At 32.5% G+C, this 24,040-nt stretch overlaps 1 protein-coding gene across 2 annotated transcripts; it reads left to right on the top strand.

The window, feature by feature from the left end:
* Nucleotides 1–552: 552 nt before the first annotated feature.
* LOC114169329 (tRNA ligase 1) lies at nucleotides 553–22,849 on the top strand. Of its 2 annotated transcripts, XR_003600907.1 has the most exons (28): nucleotides 553–917; nucleotides 1,068–1,472; nucleotides 2,212–2,262; nucleotides 2,395–2,477; nucleotides 2,888–2,987; nucleotides 3,298–3,376; nucleotides 4,389–4,512; nucleotides 5,483–5,589; nucleotides 6,059–6,187; nucleotides 6,473–6,537; nucleotides 6,800–6,964; nucleotides 7,369–7,529; nucleotides 7,660–7,691; nucleotides 8,778–8,938; nucleotides 10,121–10,200; nucleotides 11,995–12,060; nucleotides 12,216–12,505; nucleotides 14,205–14,312; nucleotides 14,594–14,691; nucleotides 18,170–18,230; nucleotides 18,842–18,918; nucleotides 19,009–19,080; nucleotides 19,160–19,236; nucleotides 20,258–20,338; nucleotides 20,999–21,101; nucleotides 21,207–21,365; nucleotides 21,950–22,599; nucleotides 22,735–22,849. XR_003600907.1 is itself a non-coding variant. In XM_028054441.1 (27 exons), the coding sequence occupies exons 1-27, from the start codon at nucleotides 762–764 to the stop codon at nucleotides 22,337–22,339; spliced, it is 3,480 nt and encodes a 1,159-aa protein (XP_027910242.1). In that variant the 5' UTR covers nucleotides 553–761; the 3' UTR covers nucleotides 22,340–22,719. The 2 variants fall into 2 exon arrangements, 1 of the variants encoding a protein (XP_027910242.1); XM_028054441.1 differs by lacking the exon at nucleotides 22,735–22,849 and having other exon boundaries at nucleotides 21,950–22,719.
* The last annotated feature ends 1,191 nt before the right edge of the window (nucleotides 22,850–24,040 follow it).

Genomic DNA, 24,040 nt, shown 5'->3' with positions numbered 1-24,040 from the left:
TACTAAATTATTATCATATAAGTATTTTCATTAATATATTCTATATAAAAAGTTAGCAATTAGCATTAAGAAGTAAGAACTGTGTTTTTTTCTATCATAAAAAACAACTACCATAATATCCATGCAACGACGGGGTTTAATGTAATCTATTTTTTTTTATGAACTCAGAGTATTCGTTACTTTTTAATAAAATATCATTAGTTTCTTAATGAGTCATCCACATACCTCAGCAAAATATTTTTGTTTTTTTATTCAACATTAACATTTTACGAATTTTATTTGTATTTATTATTCAGAACGATTTAACAAGTTATTTTTTAACAAAAGTTAGCTATATGACATACACAAACATGTTTATCATTGTGATCATTTTTACAAAAAAAAAATTAATGAATACATTTATTATGTATTAATATCTACATTAATATATCGACATAAAATTAATTTTTCATAAATTAACTTGTATTTTTTTTTATATAGTTTTTATTTTTAACTGATTTATAAATTGATTTTAGTTCTTCTGAATTAATCGCTTAAACCACCCCATGGCATGCAGGGCGTGAAGCATTTGGCGTCGCACTTCAGCCAGACGCAGGAACCCCCACGTTACGTTAGTTCCCCCTTTACCCAGTCTCAGTTCCCGAAAGCGCCTCTTTGTCCTCCAGCTATTCTCAATTTCATCTCATTCGTTAATCGCAATCGCAAACCTCACACACTCTCACACTCTCAGTATATATTTTTATATAACCGTCTTCACTTGAATGTCGGCACCGCAGAGATTTCTCTGCACTCTCTCTCACGGCTTTCCTCGCTCTTCTTCTCTCTGCACCTTCAAATCTAGAACCTTCCTTTTCCTTCCCTTCGTTCGCTCTTACCTCACCCTAACTCCCTTGCTCTCACCAATGCCTCGCAATCAGGTACTATTCCTCCTCTGATTTCTTAATCCATCGCTTCCGTTCGATTCTCTTTGCTTTCATCGTCGAATTCCTACTTCTAAATTGAAATTCGGTGATCTTATGCTTTCTCGATCGAACGCGCTGAGTTTTCAATGGTTGAATGTTTTGCAGCGAACTGGCGCGCACATGGAGCGGCGATGGAAAGAGAAAGCCAAAACCGAGGCGCAGTTGTCGGCTACGGGAGACGTAGCTGCTGTAACTGCTGCGGAAACTGTTACTAATAAGATTGCCGGATTGAGTATTGGTGAGAACGGTGGGAAAACCGGTGCGCATGGTTCGGTTTGGAAACCTAAATCTTATGGAACTGCGAGTGGAGGCGCTGTTACTGAAGTGGAAAATGGAGCTGGAGTTGAGGCAAGTGTGGCTTCTGCGCAAAAGAATGGTGGAAGTGGTTTGAGTAAGATATTTCGAGGTAATCTGTTAGAGAAATTCAGTGTGAACAACTCCACGTACACACGTGCACAAATCAGAGCGACTTTCTATCCCAAATTTGAAAATGAAAAGTCGGATCAAGAGGTATATTCTTTCTGTCTCGCTTTTTTTTTTTTTTTCCTGTTCTGAAATGTGTCTGTCATGTGATATCTACGCTTTTTGTTTGAAATGTGTTTAATTCTTAGCCTCCTTAAATAAACATATATTTTATTGATGTTTTGGAGAGATAGGAGTTTATGATACAGGGAGAGTGAAATAAAGTAAGAATTAATTCCACAAAATAACTGTTGATATAATAGATCAGTTGGAGATATGATCAATGTAGTTCCTATAAGGCGAAAACAATCTTCACCTAGATTGATTTTCACCTTTCAAGCTTAAGCTGATTTTGTAAATTTGAGTTCGTAATTCTCATATGGCCTCGAGTTTCTCTTTCTGTGGGGATATGTATTTATTTCTCGTGGCAAATTACTCTGCTCCATGTTAGCTGATATGGCACTCGATCCTTCCACATTTCCTAGAAGCAGAAGTTCTCTTTGGAATGAAGGAATTTGCAATGTTTTTATATCTTGACTCAGGCATGACATGATCCCAAGTTCCTAAAGGCTCCATGATGTGTTGTTAATTGATACGCTTAGTTTTAACTTCTTAGAAAAAATATTAGAGTAAATTACTTGCTTCTATCCGATCAGGTTTTAATATTTTTTGCCAGTGGGATAATAAATTGTTTTTCTGGATAAAGAGGTATTGTTTTCATTCCTGCAATTACCCATGTGTATATACATTAAAGACTGTTACTTGTATATATTCTGTATCGTTGTAGGTCCGGACCAGGATGATTGAGTTGGTAGCAAAAGGGTTGGCTACCTTAGAGGTTTGGCAATTATACTTCATGTTACATAAATTTATTTATTTAAGCTTTTACGGCTGATGAATACTAGCTGGATGGACTTTGATTTGATTGATTTACAGTGGTGGATTTAATTTTATTCACCTGCTTGTGCAGGTTTCACTTAAACACTCTGGCTCTCTTTTTATGTATGCGGGTCATGAGGGTGGAGCTTATGCAAAAAACAGTTTCGGAAACATGTATGATCAAGCCAGATCTCGTCTTCTTTATGTTTACCTTTTCATTTTGCTTATGGTTGAAATTTTCTTTTTTGCCTTTGATTGTGAATAATGGTCATGCAGTAATTTGGATCTTGTCTGTATTGGGAAATATGTATGGTCAAGACATATCATGCCTCCTTTATGTTTTCCTTTTCATTTAGCTTATGCTTGCTATTATTTTTTTCCTTTACTGTGAACAATGGTCATGCAGTAATTTATCTAATGGTGAAATGTTGTGGCATGAGAAAATTCTTCATTTGTACATAAATGATTTTCTAGGAGTATAATTGCAGTGGTTTTCCATATTTACGAATACATTTTACTTTATTGTCTTGTTTTATGTAGTTAATTTTGTTATTTATTGGTTATACCGCTTTTTCTTTGAGCAGATATACTGCTGTTGGTGTATTTGTTCTTGGACGGATGTTTCGTGAGGCATGGGGAACTGAAGCTTCAAAAAAGCAGGCTGAATTTAATAATTTTCTTGAGGTAAATCAAGAATAAAGAACAAAGAGGATTGGATTTAATAGCATGTATAGGATTCTATGGTATAGTATTTAGCAAGAGCATCTCCAAGATTATAACAAATTTAGAGGATTGAATTTTTTTCAGTTTTTAAATTTTGCTTTAGCATGTTCTAATAAATTTAGAGGATTGGACCTTTTAATTTATTTTCAAAATTCAGGGTGTCTTTGTTTAATATATTGTGACTTGAGGAGAATTTTTTAAAGCCACATTAATTGTAATATTTATTAGTGTTTTCCAGCTCATGAAATGAATGTTGTTGTTACCTTTTCAGAGAAACCACATGTGCATATCAATGGAACTGGTAACAGCTGTTCTTGGAGACCATGGACAGCGTCCCCAAGAAGATTATGGTAAAATTCTTTTACTTTATGAGCTCAGTTGAACAACTAGGTACAAATCTGAAAATACAATTCAGACTATTGCTTACTACAGACTGATTTTTACTGATCATTATGTATAAAATTTTGGTCAATTATTCTGTTCATGGCTATGTCAGATCTCAGATATTGAATTGTAAGATATTATAGCTATGTGTAGACTAGCTGTATGGTTATAAGTTATAGCTTCAATTGCAATTTTAGGCTTAATTATGTTTTAAGCCCTGATAAATTTGAATGTTTTCAATTGAGTTCTTATTAAATTTTTTTTTTGTCCATTGAGTACTCAAATTTTATATTTTTCAATTGATTACCCTTCGTTTAATTTTTATCACTAATTGGGTGACATGGCTATTATTTTGCCCTATCATCTTGCTTAGCCCTGTCATCTTGCTTCTTTGTATCCATGTGTTAAGAAATGTGATATTTGGGATTAAAATAAAAAACAACATTGAAAGAATAAGAGTTACTCATCATTTTACATTAAACACAATATTGTTTTATATTAATAAAAAACCTCACATTTCTTAACACGTGAAGACAAAGAAGCAAAATGACGTGACAAGATAGCAATCACTTTACCCAATTAACGAAAAAAATTAAACCATAGGGACTCAATTGAAAAATATTAAAATTGAGTACTTATTAGACAGAAAAAAAGTTAACAAGGACGCAATTGAAAACATCCAAAGTTATTAAGGACTTAAAACTTAATTAAGCCTTTAAAATATGTAGTAGGGTGTAGTAATTGTACTTTGCATACACCTGATCTGTCTTTTAGATCTTTTAGTTATTGCTGTATCTTTCTGATTCACACTATTTGAAATTCAAAGTTCCTCCTGGACCAGGAGTTTAGAAGGGGGAGTGAAACTCTTGCCATAGGAAGCAAATAATGCTTCCAATTTCTACTATTCCTGCTCAAAGATTTATTTCATTTGGAGTTTTTCACGTGAAACATTCATGGTGTTCTTTTTAATCTGGGCAGCGGTAGTTACGGCAGTTACTGAACTGGGCAATGGAAAGCCAAAATTCTATTCAACTCCTGAGATAATAGCTTTCTGTCGAAAATGGCGCCTTCCAACAAATCATGTGTGGTTGTTTTCAACAAGGTGAACTTAAATTATTCTTTTTTATTAAAAAGATAGGATTTTCTTACTTGACATACTGCACATGATTTACTTGTATTTGTTTAAAATTTGGTTTTTAAAAATGGTCATATACTAAAGTAACTAGGGTTGAAGAAGTAGTGGACCAATTGTACTTATATTGATGCACCAAACTGTCTTCTAAATAAATACCTTTTATTTGTGAATTTATTATTTTGTGGTGGGTTAAATAAGTTTTTGGTAGCTCCAAAATCGACCCATTAAAATAGGTACCTCCAATATTTTTCCAGTGTCTTTGATACTCAACATTTAATGAATATGTGAATTTGGTCCTGACAATTATTCTGGTACTTTTCAATTAATGGTGTTAAAATGCCAATCTTAATAGTGTTACATATTAGCATACTTCCCAATATCTGACTAGGATCATTACATGTCAATATTATTAATCAAAGAGTTTAAGATTACTCTGAGGACCATATTTGCATATTTATTATGTTAGGTATTAAAAATACAGAATTTTTTTGGGTACTAATTTCAATATGGTCCAATTTTGTAGATACCAAAAACTTAGATTGGAGTATGATGTATTTTTGGTATTCTTTGTAGAATCTTTTATATAAGTTTTGGACTTCAACTTCTCTGTTTATAATGGTAAACTTTGACTTAGAGCATTATTGGTGGTGTTCTAGCCATAATTACCTTAGGTTTAGTGTTATTATGAATGTTAGAAGTCAGACATATGTTTCTTGTGGTTCTTTTTCTTTGGTTGATTTTTTGTATATTCATTGTTATATCTAAGTATATTTTGAATAACCATATATGTTTAATGAACTAATTTATTAAGACTCTTCTATCTCTTGCTATTTCGAGTCCTACGACTTAACTTGGATTTTTATCATTAATATAATTTGGAGCCTTCAAAAATATGTGGAAATTTTGGTTTCACTATCATGGCTTTATGTAAATGTAGAAAATCAGCCACTTCTTTCTTTGCTGCATTTGATGCCTTATGTGAGGAGGGTACTGCAACGTCTGTATGCAAGGCTCTTGATGAAATTGCTGACATCTCTGTACCAGGTAAAAATTTTTAGCTTCACGTGGTTCATTTGGTAGACTAAGCATTTCTCACTCCCACATTTTTCTTACTTCTACCATAGGCAAACAATATCCTTCTGAAGTCAATTTTGGGTGGTTAGTTCTGCTTTCGTTTATGAACTGATATTCTACTTAAATTTGTTTTCTGAAGTTTGAATCTATTGAAATGTTTTGAAAGTGTATTTTCAACCTAACTCAATATCACAAATTTGGTTTATAAGGTGAGTTTTAATTTATATACTATAATTAGGTCATATTTCTAGTAAACACGGGATCTTTAACACATGGGTTTTTTAGTTTATGTATTATTGTTTCAATTTCAGTCCACTTTGTTTTATTAATCTAAGTATTTCATTTTCTTTATTTTTTTGGTCTTTTGTGGAAAACCAAATTTCTGTATAAACTATTTGTTAAATTCACTACAAATGTACATATGTTTTGATAACTGCAGGTTCAAAAGACCATGTAAAGGCCCAAGGTGAAATTTTAGAAGGTCTTGTGGCTCGTCTTGTAAGTCATGATAGTTCAAACCATATAGAGAAAACTTTGAAAGAATTTCCACCTCCACCTGCTGATGGAGGTACGCCTATTTCTCTAAATATCACGTGCCTTTTACTCTGATTTTTGTAGTTGATGGCCTTGTTATTTTATGCCATGTCATATATTGTTGACAGTTGAGGGATGATTAGATATGCTAAAGCTTGAGATATTGGTACACGTAATAAGTAATAGGTTCAAGTGTGCCTATTCAAAGCAAAGTGAGATCTTTTTTCTAGGGTATAGTTTCAGATATTGAAACTCACAGTATTGGTCAAAGTATATATTGCAATTTAAAATAATATTTGTTTTATCCTTTCTCTTTCAGTGGCCCTTGATTTTGGACCAAGTCTAAGGGAAATATGTGCAGCAAATAGATACAATGAAAAACAGGTACAGAGTAAACTGTTTTACCTTAATTTGAAGTTGTCAATTGTAATTCATGGGGTAGACTTAGGTTCTTCCAATGTAGTTATAGCACATTTCAATTCTAGCGAAGATAACGGTGAGACCCTGTCAAGCAGGAAATATGGGTTCAGCATTCCCTCTGTTCAGGGTGTTGAGTATCTCTAAAATGACAAGATTATATAGGAGCAGAAGTTAGAATATACAAATCCAGATAGACTTAAAGGTATTCTGATTTGGATGTTTGCAGCAAATAAAAGCACTTCTCGAGAGTGTTGGTAGTTCTTTTTGTCCTAGCCATTTGGATTGGTTTGGGACTGATGGTGCCGATTATCATTCAAGAAATGTGGACAGATCTGTTCTTTCAAAATTTTTGCAAGCCCATCCTGCAGACTATTCAACTAAAAAGATGCAGGTCAGTTTAGACTTTCTTATATCATAACCTTACACTTGTAGTTATGCTAATTTCCACAAACTCCATGCATTCCATTTTGTTCTTGTACAAGTTTAAAGTTTGCATATCCTGATATTTAAACAACAAATATATCCTCAGTTCATTACTTAGTTCACAAATCTTCCTTTCTATAAATTATTTTTGTATAATGAAAGAAGTGTATAATAATAGTATTTTCCTCCTAGACTTGAATAGTTTTCAATCATCATTATTTTTCTCAATGCATGAATGAGAGGGCCTTCCAATTCTTATTTTGTGCTGAAATTTATTTTAATTTTGCAATGCTTACACCTTTTATAAATCCAATGCTTTATGGTCTTCCGTTTTTTCATTGCAATCATAGCTTTGATTTGATTTGGAATCAGGAAGTTGTTCGATTGATGAGGGAGAAACGCTACCCTGCTGCCTTCAAATGTTATCATAACTTCCACAAGGTTGATGGCATGTCAAGTGACAACGTTTTCTATAAAATGGTCATTCATGTACACAGTGATTCTGGTTTTCGGAGATACCAGAAAGATATGAGGTCTACTTTTTATTTCTCCCTAATTAATCAGATATTTAATATTCTAAAAGAATTTCTATTTCAGCCTTTTCAACATTTTACGTGAAAAGTTTTACCGATTCATTTTGTTTTGAATGTTTGGCGTTTTCAGGCTTAAGCCAGGATTATGGCCATTATATCGAGGTAAATGCTTTATTTTCCGTTCAATTTTCTAATATCCTATTATTCATTATATAAATTTTAAGCTAATGTATGCATCTCCCTTTGAGCAACTGATGATTATACTTTTAATCATGTTGCCAATAATAAGTATTTACTGGTCTTTGGTATTTTGTTTAGGCCTTTAGTATTTGATAGCTGCTGTTGAGAGATGTAAATGATTGAATGGAAAATGTACATTTGACAGTTTAATTTTTTGCATTATGGATCTTGAATTTTTAAATTGAAGTTAACTGACGTTGCTTAGTTAACTTTTTATTGTTAAAAATGTCAAAAGCACTAAACAAGTTTCATTCATCCAAATTTATTTAATTACTATGAAATTCAAAATATGGAAATCAAGGACATGTATTGATAATATGCTCTCCCAAGCAGCAATAGAGAAGTTGGAATAAATTATTAATCCTGTGGATAATTTTTGCGAACATATTATACCTTTGAATGCTTGATTTGAAAGAACATTTCAACTTTAGGTGCAAACTTAAATTATGAAATGGGGATATAGAGTGTATATTGTATTCATTATATATCAACTCTACCGATGAACTGAAGCTTGTGAAACAACACTGCATAACATTTTATATATGGCCAATTTATTCACAGTTTTATTTTGTTCGTATTTGGTGCTTTTTCTTTGGAAAGAAAACACCTGAAATAAGTGGCACCCCAAATTTACACAATATAAATTATTGTCTAGCAGCCTACTTCATACCAGAACCAGATCTTGATTTTTCCAGCTACACAGGGACAGAACATAACCTGATTTTTCTTTCTATACTGCTGTAATATTTTATCCATTACTTCTACCTCGCCTACATCCTAAAACTGAATCTTTACAACCCTTTTAACTATTCCAATGGATACATTCTCATAGGAGGAGAATGAAAATTTCTCTCTTATTGGAAATGCAACTCCAAGATCTAAATTTAATAAACTCTAGAACAGATTCAAGGTTGGGAACCCCATGATGGTCAATGGCATTACCAAATTTCTGTCATTTTTGTTATTCTTATTTATTCATACAAGTTTCTGACTCCTTAATTCTCCTAGGTTTTTTTGTTGATATAAATTTATTTAACGCAAACAAGGAGACAGCTGCTGAAATTTCTAGTAACAGTGTAAATGAAACTGGTAGCAACAGCGCTGGGGAAGATGACTTTGCTGACGAAGATGCAAATTTAATGGTCAAATTGAAATTTCTTACATATAAGGTATACATCCATTTTTGAAATATGAAATTAGATAATAATTAAATAATATTGTTATGTAATTATATGGTGATATTGTATCTCGTTGAACATATCTTATAACTACTTTTGGAGATTATAATGTAATGTATCTGTTCTATCCTTTAATTTTAAACTTGTCAAGTGACAATGTAGTTTGTGTTTTTGGCTAAATTTGTTTTATATTTTATGTAATCCAATAGTCTTACAAAAATATCTCCTTAAGAGTGGGACACGAGAGAGAAGATGCAAAGCAATGATAATCTGTTGTGTGTTGGGCTGGAACTATTGGTGACTCCAACCCTTTACTTTACCCAAAACACCAACCTAAACACAGTCTCTCAGACAGGGCCCCCTTATATGCTTTAATATTTTGAATCAATGAAGCATCTCACTTTCTCTTTACGACTACCCTCACCAGCCTTCATTTTTCTGTCTCTGGAGTAGCTTTGAAATTATGTTATAAAATACTTCTCATTTCTTTGTGATATTATATTACTAAGATCGCCTCTTTGGTCAAGAATGATGTTTTAGTAGACACTAACGGCCTTAACAAGGCTAACAAATCGAGATTGTAGTGCTGATTTTTGAATCATAAATCATAACTTGTGCTAAATTGTAAGATTGAAAGATAAAAATAGCTCCAAACATATATAGGTGATATATAGTGTTTAGCATTATAATTTTACACTAGAAATAGATAAAAAAACTACTTAAAACATAGGTCCATAAAACAAAGTTACTAGTTATATTTTAGTTTGTGAAGCCATTATTTCAGAAGGATGAAAATGAAGCAATGGAATAACCAAATAGAGTGAGAAATAAAGTGGTGAATAATCAAATTGGATAATATTTTATAAGTGACACTCCAATTCCTTTTCATTTAACAATTTAAGCTTGACGACTTTGCAATTTCTTGCGAGAATTGGTGGAAGAGAAGTATAAAAAAGAGAAAATAATGAATCACTGAATTGTGTGATTTGTATAGTGATACAAAAATTGTATGGATTTATTAATGCATTGTGAAGTTAAAAATCATTTGAGATTCACCTAATATAAATAGGAAGGTATCCAAATATATGTCCAATGGTAGGATTTGAATTGTGTATTTTAAGAATCTAATAACTATGTTTTATTCTTATTCTTACTTTTTATCTCTGCCCCCAGTTGCGAACATTTCTTATTCGAAATGGCTTGTCAATTCTGTTCAAAGAAGGCCCAGCTGCTTACAAGTCTTATTACCTCAGGTGAATTGTTTGTTGCTTGCACCAGGAACTGAAATCTAGTTTTTAGCAGACTTTTGGTTTGCTATATTTTCACAAGTTTACATCTGGATAACTGGCTAACTGCATATACTACTTCATAGATCTCTCCAGTTAAAAATTTCATGGTCCAGGTTTTAGATTGATGTGTTGTGTTGACATTTGGGCAGTTTGTTCATCAGCATCACTCTTTCTGCTGCATGAATGATGTGTTTGCTATGTGACTGTTCTACTAGGCCTAGGTTAGTTTTGTAAGCATGAACAGTGGATTCATAAGCAAACAACAACTTAATAGAAAGGGTTTTTAAATTTTTTGACTTTTGCACAACTGCCAAATTGGGATTGAATGATGTTAGTAGACTAATTCTTAATTTGATTTTTTCCTTTCTGCTACATAATGTAAGTACCTCATGTTGTACCACCAAGGTTATCAAAATCAAGTCTTTTTTAGTAGAATTTCCTGATTTATGATCCTATATGCTTCAGGCGAGCCAAAATGGTTGCAGAATTATTTCTACACTGGCAAGTGGTAACTTGAGCAGGCTCGAACTGAATCACATTTTCAAGGTCATGTTCTTGATTTCGATGAAAAGCCATCCTTTTACCAAAATGACTGTTTTGCCCTTTTTGAGAAACATTTTTAACTCGATTTAATAGACAAACCAGTTGATTTGAAAGCCATTGAAGGCTGAAGATTCCATTGAGAGCTGCTGATGAACCAACTCCATCTTTGTTTTTTTCTTCTCTTTGTTCATCTTTGTTATTAACAAATCATAGCCAAGGATATCAGCAGCATTGTTAAAGAGATAATCATGGTAATCTATTTCTGGTGATTTGGTTTCATTGTGTTTCTTTTTTGTGGCAATTTTGTTTTATTTTTGAATTTTTGGATTTGTTTACACATGGTTATATAGTAGTCATATGAAAAATGATGGTTAAGAATGTAGTTTGATAATACATTGTTAGAATTTGGGCAATTTTTGAAGGAATGGTGATCTATAGGGATTTCCAAAGCAATTTTCAAATTTTAATCTTGCTTTGTGGTCGTAATTTTATGATCTAATTGAGTTATTTGTGCTAGTTTTACCATATGATCTAATTGAGGCTAATTAGAGCAATTTGAAATAGTATATACTAGAGTGAGTAAAATATGTATTTTTATACTTATTCATTCTAAATATGAGCTATTTTTCTTTATTACGGAGTTCTAATATTGGATTATTGTTGTGTTACAAGCTACGATGCATGGATACAATACGCATATATATGAGAGATATATATTTCATATGCCGATACGTTTATTTTGAAAATAATAGGATATGGTACATGATATATGTATATTGAAAAACATACAAAAATTCTTAAAAACATGATAAATATATGATTGTTATTGTTTGAATCCAAATTAAAATCATATGTATTAAACATTGTCAAGAGTAATATTGCTTTATAAATTAGATACTTCATTGATAAGTATCGATACATCATAGGTTACAAGTATTATGCTTCAAACATATTTTAATTATTGGAATTTTATTATTTTTTGTATTAGGTAAACTTGTAAATATGAGTTGAGTTTATAGTGTGACAAATTAACCCCCAACATATACCTTTTCTGGTTTTAACAAATCAAGGAAACAAAGCCTTTCTTGATCTTAAATCTATCCCTTCCTTCAATTACAAATTTTATCTTGCTATTTATCTATCTTTATGCTTGTCATCTAACGTTATGTAATCTGAATTAGATATTTTATTTGATTACTTCTTTTTACATTGTAGACAAATGAAAATTTGGGGAACCTCTCCAGCAAAGCAGAGAGAACTTAGCAAGATGCTTGATGAATGGTAGCTACTGAATCATTCCTCTTGATTTCCTCTAACTATGAGTTTGTACTTTCAGCTGAAGAGTCCTTTTCACTTTCCTTCTGCCTGCCTGTATTTTTCTTTTTCATACTTTTGTGGTGCATTTGGTGAGGATCTTTTCTTTTCTCTGCTTACAGGGCTGTATATATACGAAGGAAGTGTGGAAATAAGCAGCTGTCATCATCAACATATCTGAGTGAAGCGGAACCATTTCTTGAACAGTTTGCAAAACGTAGTCCACAGAACCAAGTTCTGATAGGTTCTGCTGGTAATTTAGTTAGAACTGAAGATTTCTTGGCTATTGTTGAGGGAGGCCAGGATGAAGAAGGTGATCTTGTGGAAGAGCGTGAGATAGCATTGCCAGGGCCTAATATCTCAGTCAAAGATACAGTTCCAAAATATGAAGGGTTGATTGTATTCTTTCCTGGTAAGTATTTTACTGTAAATGTAGTAATTCCCAACAATTAGATTTATATTTGCATGTTCATCATCTACAAAACCATTGAAGATCAGGAGAGCTTAAATTGAGTATTTAGAAGTACAAAAAGGTTTTAAATGTGAGCATTTAGAGTAGTTCACCATTTATGCTAAAGTTGGTGAGACAATTTAAATTGCCAGGAAGTACAAGGATTGGCTGCTTTTCTGTTTCTTGAACTCTTATTGTGGAAAGCAATTTCCAATTGGTGTTAGTGTTAAATATTGTTAAGATATCATTTGATATTACTAGTTACAGTATCTTGTGTTGGTTACAATATTATGAGTACTAGGCTTAGCTCATATTTTTCTAAATACATTACCCTACCTATGTGTATTTTCTACACAAGAGGAATTAATCTTATACCTAGTTTTTCCCTATTTTCAAATGGTATCTAGACCTAGGGTTTTTGGTAACCCCATATACTTTTTTTCGTCGCCGCTGCAATCATTTTAGCAGCCACTGGAACTGTCGTTCAGATTGGCGACCTCACCAATCAAATTATCTGGGTCAGGTGACACGATGCCTACCTATCACTAAAGCTCCCAAGTGTCCCAAATTGTCTAGGTCAGGCCACCACAATGCCGATCCTGAAGCTCCCACGTGCCCTCACGTGTCGCTCCTAGTCATGCACCTATCACCGCTTTATGCCACGCGTGGTGGCACGCATATGTGCTTGTTGACTTGATTGGAGAACTTTGTTTTTTATGGTTTTTTTCTCTCCCTTTCATCTATGCCACATCTTCTACCAATGTTGTTACCCATATTACTACCACTTTGTCTAATCTGTCAACCTATACTAATTATGTTAATGTGCAAGGTTAAAGTTCTTCATGTTATTGGCTTTACATGGACTTTCTGATGATTATTCCCATGTTAGTTATAAGATTTTGGGATCCACTATTGTCTCCAGTTTTACTTTTACTTGTTCTACCCTTTTGTGTGTGCCAAGTAAACCGATCAATGATATAACTGCTTTTGTTGAAGATTCCTCTGCTTTGGTATCTCAACATGGTGAGTGCAATGGCCGTTACAAGCTGGACAAAGTGCATTACAAGTATGAACACTGTTACAAGCTAGGTCACAAGATTGTCCGGTGTTATGCCTTACATGGTCATCCACCTCGATCTGACCTCACCATTAATTAGTTGGTGTTTAATGGGAAAAAATCTGAAGTTGGCTTTTAAACAAATTAATACGTGGCCATGGGATATGGTAGAAGTAATGAGTTGTCCTGGAATTTAGTGATCCCTTCTGCCACAATATCACTTCAAGAACTAGGATTTCGAGTTAACTTACAGTTCCAAGCCTTTTAGGCTTTATGTTTTTTGTTTGAGACTTTGAGAATTCAGTCAAAATAAAAGAAACTAAAGTTAACTGAAAATTTAAGCTATGGCTGTATATTTTGAATTGAATGAGTTTCAAGGAAACTTCAAATTTTTCTTATTGGTTATACTTTCTTTTAGTCAGGTTCACAGTGGAGGTTTTGCATTATTCTTTTCACTGAATATTGTAGCTGTATTTTGCACAATAGATTCCGGTGTTGATATAGTTTTTCATTAACTAACAGTTTCATTTAATAGCTGTATAGTCAAGTGTTTGATTTTTTGTGTTTAAGACTCATGCTGAAGGTATCTGACCATTCTTCCAGGGATACCTGGTTGTGCTAAGTCCTCCCTTTGCAAAGAATTGCTAAAGGCCGAAGGAGGACTAGGAGATGCTCGACCACTTCATAGTCTCATGGGTGACCTGATTAAAGGTAGTTTTTCTTCCAAATCTGTTTTTAATTGTGCTTAAATTGCGTAGGTTCTTAGCATGATTCATATCTATATTATATATATCCTATTGCTCCAGTGCTCTAATGTACAAAAGCTATAAATATTTGTAGAATTACTATCTGTTAAATTTTACAATTAACTGCTTAAGCAGTGATAGATACCTTAAATTGGGTTTCTTAAAGCATGCGATTCTAGAATGAACATATGTTTATCAGGTTAGTTATGCTCAGAACTAACATGGAGTATTGTGGAGTATGGACAGGAAAATATTGGCAGAAAGTGGCTGAAGAGCGCAGAAAGAAACCAAATTCGATAATGCTTGCTGACAAGAATGCCCCAAATGAAGAAGTTTGGAAACTGGTTAGTGTTTAAACTAATTTCATTATGGCTTATTGAATTTATTTCTTCGGTCTCCCTATTTGTTTCTCTTTTGACTTTTGTCCCCTTTTGTTAAATAGGATTTGGTTTAGTATTTTTCGATGGTAAAAGTGACACATTTAATAATTAATCAGTTTCTCTTCCTTGTAGTGTTTTCAATTTACATGATGAAACAAAATAAAATAAGAATTATGTTTGATATAAAATCCTTAAAAAGTATTTCACTGATTTGAAATTCAATTTTCCATTCACTAAAATCTTATGGCGGGTGGTATTTTTTTTTTCATCTTAGATGGCTGGGATATTGTGTAAATAGGCGTCTTTGCTTCAGAGAGTCATATTACTTCCCGAAAATCATATTTCTAGGAATATTATTCCTTGGAGTATATTTAAAAAGGTGTTTGGTTATATATGATTATTTCCAGCTATATTTTCTAAAATTCAAAATAATTTAAATAAAAATGAAATTTATAAATGTAAGAATTAAATAACTTCCCATATTTAGGGTGAGCAAAATCAACTGAAAATCAACTGAACTGCACTATTAGAAATTGTAGTGAACCAGTTTCTCTGAACTGAACTTAAGATTAGTTTAGATGGACTGAACTGAACTATTTTTATTAAACTGTAGTGAACTAAGCTACGGTGAGCTACTTTTTGTTGTACAATTTTTTTTTATTAGATTTCCTTTTCAATTATTTTATAAGAAGCTTGGTTTTCACCAATGGGAGTTGCATAGTTAAAATTGTTATAAGAAGTTGTACTTAAAAGTAATAAAACAATTTTTTATAACAAAAAGGAAAGCAAATATGAAATGAATTGTAAAAAGAAAAAAAAAATACAAATAGGTGTAATAAATTCTTTAATGAAAATACTATTATTGCTAAAAGTTTTTTACAAAAGCATATCTACCCATCAATCTAAAAACTGTAAAGAAACTGGATGGATTCATGATTTAACAACTTTTCTAGGATAGGACGTGATTGAAGGTAAAAGGGAAATAAAAGTTATAGTTCAGTTTAGTTAGTGAGTAGTTAACTAATAGAAGTTCAGTTTTTTAAAACTGAACTGTAAAACAGTACTATTCAACTTTTATTATAAATAGTTCAATTTTGTTGAGTATAATACAATGCAATTAAGGATGATAACGGGTTGGGTCGGGTACCCGACCCGCACCAACCTTGTTTACTTGTTGGATACCCGCATAAAAAAATCTGTGGATTTTTTTCAATCCGCTAGTACATGGTGGATATCGTGGATATTTTAAAACACAAATTAAATTGTAAATATTAAAATTTAAAACAATATTGAATAAACTGAAATTATGTGATTGAATAATAAATCATTCATGACATAAAGCATTATAGATGAATCTGAAACATTCAACACGTTGGGGAAGATTGGCTCAACCACATCAAGGTGGTGCAGGACACCAATGGAACAATTGGAATAGTTTAATAAATGGTAATGAATGCAATTTAAAGCAACTCTCTCTACTCTTTAAAGTGCAGTATTAGGAGAAAAATCTTATTAGTCAAAATCTATATTGCCTAAAATAGAGCTCTCCAAATCGTAAATCTACAACTCGAAATCAAATTTTCGAAACCAAAAGAAATGGCAGAAGCACCATTTTTCCACCGCCCACCCTCTATGCCAAATAATCCAATCTAGCCATGCTTTTTATTGTCATGTACTTGCTGAAGCTAATAATTTCTACCCGTATATTTTAGTCCTGTCAAATTCCAAACCCTTAATCTTGTTCTATTAATTTGTTTAATACATTATACTATATTTTTATAAATATGTGAATATAATATTAGACAAAAACTTATTAGTCGAATCAAAGAAGTTATTGGAAGGCGTAAATCACCCGCAAGCCATTGTAATCTCATTTTTTTAACGGGTGACGGGTACCAACGGATACGGTATTAAAATATCTGTAGATACTAACTATCCGCTGCGAATTTTATCCTTAGATACTCTCGAGCACGGGTATTTTTTACCATTCCTGGGTGTAGTTAACTATAGTTCATTGCAGTTAGATTAATTTTGCCCACCACTACCCATATTTCCTTTGGAATTCCACTTTCCCGCCCCTTCATCATTGGAATGAAAACTGTGTAGAAGAATGGAAATATAAGTTTCCTGGAAATAAAGTTATCTGAGAGTCACTGCTGGTAACCGTCTAACACACATGGGAATCAGTATTCCTTCTTCATATTTCCAGGAATAGAGGATGACTGAAACAAGTATGTCATATGGGCTTGTTTAGATAAACTTATTTGAAAAGAAAAAAAAAAAAAAGAATTTTCTCCAGAAGTTAAAATCAAACTTATGCATTAACTAATTTGTAGATATATTTACAGTAGTTTTCGTAAAAGTTTATTTTAACCTGTCAAAAAGCTAATTCAGATTTTTATTTCATTTTTTCTTATTTTATTCTCCTATAAGTGCTCATGGAGAAATTTATTTAAATAGATCCTGCAATGAGATAACTCCTTTAAGGAAAATGATGTGTGCAGGCAGATGATTAAAACTGCACAAATATAAATGCTAAAGAAAAGTCAAAATTAAAGACATACTCATTATCAATAATCAAATGTTAATAGTCTAAAACACAAGGAGGGAGAACACAGGGATGCAAATTTGGCAAAAACAGAGCAGAGAGCCATGAAATGATTGTGGGAAAGTTAGAGTGCTATACATCAATGAAGAGGGAACCAGCAAGGCCAGACGAGTTGGGTTGCCAGAAAATAGCTCGGTCTGTCTAAGAAAGATGTTGAGGTACCTGAAAATAAATCCTTTTCGTAAAGCTCAAAACAGAGTCTGCTATAAATGAAACTAATCAAGTGAGATGGGCTTCAACCCTAAGAGGCTTCATTTACCATAAGAGTAGGTATCAAGGGATTCTCCTTCGTCACCCAAAATTGGGTGGTAAACCACTGAAAACATGGTCAAAGTATGTTTTTGTAGGCTGCACTGACTACAGCAGCAAAACAATGTGATGCACAGGCCGTAGTGGGAATTGCCTCAACAGGGTATAGCGACATAATAGCAGCTGAAATCATTATTGACTACTATGTATAAACGCATAATATTTTTAAATATCTTCTTCAATCAACATTACAGCCAAAAAGAACTGGACATTGTTAAACCCACACTTTCTAGGTGCCAGTATGAAAAAATATTCATTTTAGAAATTTGTGTTATAAAAGGAAAGAAAGTTTAGGGGGATGGAAGTTGCCTCCGTCCAAGGTTAGAGCATGATGCTGCAAGGGATATAAAGTGTTACTTCTAGAATTATAGTAATACTTTGTTTAGAGAGAACTCACTTGTTTTTTTCTTCTTTTTTGGTCCATTAGTCTACATCTGGAAGCATTATTGTCTTGCTATCAAATTTGTATCATTTTCTTATAATAATTTCTATAAATTAACCTAGTCACACTTGTTAAACATATAGATAGAAGACATGTGTCACAAAACCAGGGCATCTGCGGTACCAGTTGTAGCTGAATCTGAAGGTAATGTTTGTTGTCAGTTCTGAATTCTTTGTATTGACTAGTCTTTTAATATTTGCTAAATATTCTTAGATAACTTGACCTGAGAGAAAAGAGAGAATATGAACAATGAAGTGTGTACAAGATAGCTATTTATAGGAGTCATGTTTCTGTTAATACTAACAGAAACTTACAGCCTGTACATAAGAAAACTATATCACTACTGTACGATACAAACTGATTTAAAACTATATCAACTATCAGCTACTGTATGCAAACAAATATATAAGGAACAGCATGTCTTTTTCACATCATAACTTTGAAAGATTTTGCTTGATATGCTTTAGTCCCTTATAACTTGCTCAATTTTTATTTTGGTAAAAATTGTGAAAAACAAAAGTTAGATGATACGATCTGGCTTGGTAGCACAAGGACAGTTGTGTCATGTTTCTTGGTGGTAAAATCTTATTTTTAGCTTCATATTCTCATATTCTGTTTCCCGGTAGTGAAGAGGTGGACTTATTTTCTGTTTCCCGGCAGTGAAGAACTTGACTTATTTTCTGTTTCCCGGTAGGTTCATATTCTCATATTCTGTTTCATTTTAGTAGCATTCATCTCTCTATTTTAATGTGCAGGAACCTATTCAAATCCTTTTTCTCTTGATGCATTAGCTATTTTCATGTTTCGTGTGCTTCAACGAGTCAATCATCCGGTATTTATTTCTTTTGCTTTGCTGGATATATTTTCCATAAAGTTTTATTGCCTACCAATGACTTTATTTAATCATTTCAAATTTCTCAAGGGAAATCTTGACAAAGCATCTCCAAATGCTGGCTATGTGCTGCTAATGTTTTATCATCTTTATGAGGGCAGGGTACAGTGCTTCTTTTTATGGTTACTCCAATTTCTTTATATTTTTGTATTTCCTAGACTGAACTTTCCAATATTTTCAGAGCCGTAAAGAGTTTGAGGGTGAATTAATTGAGCGTTTCGGGTCACTTGTCAAGATGCCACTATTGAAATCTGATAGGTACTATCATGTTATCATTATCCATTCACTGGTGTCAATATTTTTTCTGTATTTTCTTTTCTATCATTGTTATAGATTTCTCATTGACTAGTAATATAACAAAATTATAATATATATATATATCTATATATATATATATATAAGTGGGTATAAATCTTTCAAGTTAGTTTTATGAGATTGAGTTAGATTTAAATTTAATTTTTTTAAGATGGTATCAAAGCAATTTAGAGTCTATCCTAGTCAAGTTTGTTGGGTTTATCTTTTCACTTATTATTGGGTTCCCCCTAGTTCAACCCTCGAGATGTCCAATTCTTAGTTTGAGGGAGTGTGTCGGACATCCCACATTGACTAGAAATATGTTTAAATTATGATATATAATAAGCGAAAACTTCGTCTTTCAAGCTGGCTGCACTTAGTAATTTTTATTTTTTTTGTATTTTCCATTTTTTATACAATTTAAACCCAACTTAGTTACCATGATGAACTGTGCAGTATAGGCTATGTGGGCTTTTGGAGGAGTATTTATTAGTTTTCCAAATTTCAAATGTTTTTCACTGTTTGCTTTCACTTATATTGACTGTCCAAATATAATAGTTCTCTTCATTAAAATTAGAATGATAGATAGAGAATTTTGAAAGACATTTTCACCACAATTGCTCAAAAAATAAATCACCCAATATAGTATTTGCACTCAATGAGGAATTTACCTGAAGCTCTTGATACCATTCTTGGACATATGATGTAAAATAAAAACATAGAAATAGCGGAACTTGCAGAGAAATTACGGAGATTAAAGAAGTGGAGGAAAAAACAGTTCTAGTATGGTAACACGGAACATTTTCTTTTAACATCTGTGTTGAACTAACTTATTCCTTCTTTTGCGGATAACTCACTGTTGTTATGGGATACCTTGAATTGTATCCATCATTATTTAGGAATAGAAAGCTTACTAGGACTCTGAAGCAGATTGAATTCAATTATTCTCTTAATAACATTTTATTTGTATTTTCTCAATGTGCAGGAACCCCCTTCCTAACCCAGTGCAGTCCATTTTGGAGGAAGGAATTGATTTATATAAACTTCACACTAAGAGACATGGAAGGTCAATTTTAACATATTTTACTTGCATGCTTGAAAATTATTACACTATTTTTTTTATTTGAGATGTTTAAGTGTGTAGTGGATGCACTATCTGCTACAATAACCGTCAATAGGATTTATGACCTTTTTTCATCTGTGTTATGTGTATTTTTGGATGTAATATGATTGAAATGCGTAGAAACTGCAGTAAAAGTGAAAGAACACCTACCCGTGAATCCGCCACCACCAGAGCTTCAGAAATTTTCAGCGCCTCACTCTTTCAAGTTCTGAAATTTCTTTAAGATGCAGAAAATGTTTTTTTCTTGCTTGTGTTTTAAGATAAAACTGTAATCTCATATCTTTAATTCAACTATTGGTCAAACTTCATTTTGAATTGTCAAGTCTTGAGATTTCCTCTATTGATTATGGGAAGGTCTTTGCCCTAGGCTGCATATAGTATATCCTCACCCATGTCCCCCTCCAACAATCATGTGCTGCAACGCACTGGAATTTTTCTATCCCATGATGTTCACTTAGCTGTCAATGAAGTATGAATGATTTGTGATATCTGTTATCTTGATTGTTTGACAACAATATTTCAACTGGCTTCTGTTTACTCTATTTAACCTCTCTCTGGTGTAAATCGAGAAGCTGACAATCATACTGATCATTAATCTGATAGATTAGAGTCTACCAAAGGATCTTATGCAAAAGAATGGATAAAATGGGAGAAACAGTTACGGGATATTCTTTGTGGAAATGCTGAGTATTTTAATTCTATTCAGGTTAGTAAATCTAGCCTTTTCTCCCATTTCTTTTTGTCCACTGTTATCAGTATTCAGCATTTTAATAACATTTTAGTGCTATTAATTTCCTCAAAACGTCTGCAGGTTCCATTTGAGTTTGCTGTCAAGCAAGTGTTGGAACAGTTGAGAAACGTTGCGAAGGGAGATTACACACCACCAGATACTGAAAAAAGGAAATTTGGTACCATTGTTTTTGCTGCTCTCACCGTGCCAGTTACTGAAATTAAAGGCGCCCTCAATAAAGTAATGGAAATATTTACTCTTCTAGTTGCATTTTGTTATATATACTCAAACTAACTTATTTCTGCTCAGTATAATTGTTGATTTGTAATTGTAATTATAAGGGCATTGAAGAGACACAACCTGAATGAGAAAGCAAATGATATTTAAAAATAAGGAGAATAAAGTTTTTTTTTTGGGTGAAGGTGGAGATTCTGAACAAGCAGAAAATTACCTGTATATTTTCTTTTAGTGGCAGTATAATTAACTGGTTTTTATCTATCAATCCTATCTTATTAATTCCAACAGTCAAGAGACTTGACAAGTGTGAGTAATTTTGTTATCTAATTTTTTGCCGTGATCTGCAAGGGAAGTGATAGGATGGCAGGCAGCTATAAAAAGGCTTCCTAAATCCCGTTTATTTTTCCTGATGGAGAGATATTAGTCTTACCTTGTATCGGGGAAGAGGCTTTGTTACTTTGTTCAGTAGTTCCATTAATTGGAAGATGCTTTGTTCCCTTGTGTATCCAAAGAGTTTTTGACATTCGTGTATATTTATACTAGTTTGAAGAAACAGTATCTGATGCAGTAATATGTATATAATGCAGTTGGCCGAGAGTAATCCCAAGATTGACGCATGGCTTAAAGACAAAAATCTCGAGAACCTTAATCGAGCTCATGTGACTCTTGCCCACAAGAAAAGTCACGGCATCAAAGCTGTAGCTGATTATGGTATCTATCTTAATAAAAAGGTTCCGGTGGAGTTGGCAGCACTACTCTTCTCAGATAAAATAGCTGCGTTGGAAGCTTTTCCCGGCTCAGTAGAAGGTGAGAAGATAATCTCAAAAAATCCGTGGGCTCACATAACTTTATGGACTGCTGAAGGTGTTGCACCCAAGGAGGCCAACATGTTACCGCAGTTGTTTGCAGCGGGGAAAGCAACTCGAATTGACTTCAATCCTCCCATCATTTTATCTGGCACAGTTGATTTTTATTGAGTTCTTACTACTCTTTCTAAAATAAAACCAACTGAAATGAAGAAGCTTGTCATGTGCTTTCGTTTGTCTATTTATTTATTTCTTTAACAATATCATACACTTTGCTCAAGGCATACAAGTTAGATCCAATGTTCAGGGAAGATGATGGAGAAATTTTTGTAGGAGTTAGCATTTTCTCCTGAGAAATCGTGTATATATAGGCTGTTTAGAAAGTGGAGTATGGTTTCTGGAGTTTTCTGGCCGAACTTTCACCATATCAGGTGCGATAGAATTCTCTTCCTTGTTTACTTGCTTAAATTTTGCGCTCTTTTCTTATCCATTCTGCTTGTGGTTACAAGTTTTTTTCTTTTAAGATGTCAATGAAGCATTCATTACTGTCTCTTGTGGATTTCCAGTGGAATTATTTCAAGAAATCAAATTTTAAAGCTTTGCATGAGTTCAGAGTTCGCTTTGATTGCAGATCCTCTGCTGCCTCTGCAGCTCAAAATCTCTCTTTGTTAACTTTCATTGTAATACTTAATCAATGATCCAGGTTTTGCAGTATAGTGGCTGTCGTAAATTTTGGCTGCAGAGAATCCAAATTTTGGAAGGGCAGCAACTGAAATCATCATAATTTCCCTTCAGTATTCAACTTATTTATTAAGCAAAAACGTAACGAAATAATATTGACACTTAATGGTGGGAAAACTTTAATATAAAATATATACTTATACCAACAAAATAATGTGAATGTAAAAAATATAATAATAAAGTACGTTCCATTTACGGATTAGTTTTTACAAGTTGTTTCGTTATATTTTAAAAAAGAAAAATGTGATTTTCACATTCTGTACTATTTACAGTGGATTTCTACAGCGATTTGCATTTACTGCAAAATTAATGCACCAATATTGAAGGTTGCAAATGATATTTCAACAATGTTACTGTATAAAGCAATTGGAATTTCTATGGATCCCCACAACAATAATAATAGTTGCGTAAGTTCCTCTTTAATATTGCAACAAGAATTCTACGCAAGTGTTTTGCTAAAGTTTTTAATAATGACAAGGATATTTTTAATAAGTTTTTGCAATTTTTTTCAAAAGGTTAAGTTTTTTTCAACAAGTTTTCAATAATCTTTTCTATTTTACGTAATTTCATCAATTTTTAATTAATTTTTTTTCATGGAAATTGCAATATATTTAATCTTTTTTTAACTTGCTATTTACCTTGATTTGGATCAAATCAATTATTTAAAAAAAATCTTTAAAATTTTAAGTGCTTGAAATAAATGTGTATTGTATAACGCTATGTACAGTTAATTTTAGATGCCTAAAACAGAAAACTACTATCAATTTTCATAAGAACGAAATAAAGGTAATACCCCGCTCTTAAAATCCCCCAAACACAGATTTACTATTAAATATCATAATAACTAAAAATGAGAAATGGGTATTTGTAAACTCAAATTTATTTTATATTATTATTATTATTATTAACATTAGAATTTAGTTCTCATATGATATATTTGGTTTTTTGTTGTCCATGAGAAAAAAATGGTTTGCTTTCTTAGTTTATTTTATCCGTTGCAATTAATTTAATGAGGTCAACATTATCACATGTTACATCATTAAAATTAAATTAATAAATAATTGTATCATCAAGAGTATTATATAAATCAATTATTTTATTAAAGAATTCTACATGTAATACATTAGTAGG

Source organism: Vigna unguiculata, chromosome 11, assembly GCF_004118075.2.
Source record: "Vigna unguiculata cultivar IT97K-499-35 chromosome 11, ASM411807v1, whole genome shotgun sequence".
Classification (NCBI taxonomy): domain Eukaryota; kingdom Viridiplantae; phylum Streptophyta; class Magnoliopsida; order Fabales; family Fabaceae; genus Vigna; species Vigna unguiculata.
The sequence above is the reverse complement of the archived record's forward strand: the minus strand, read 5'-3'. Positions and strand labels throughout refer to the sequence as shown.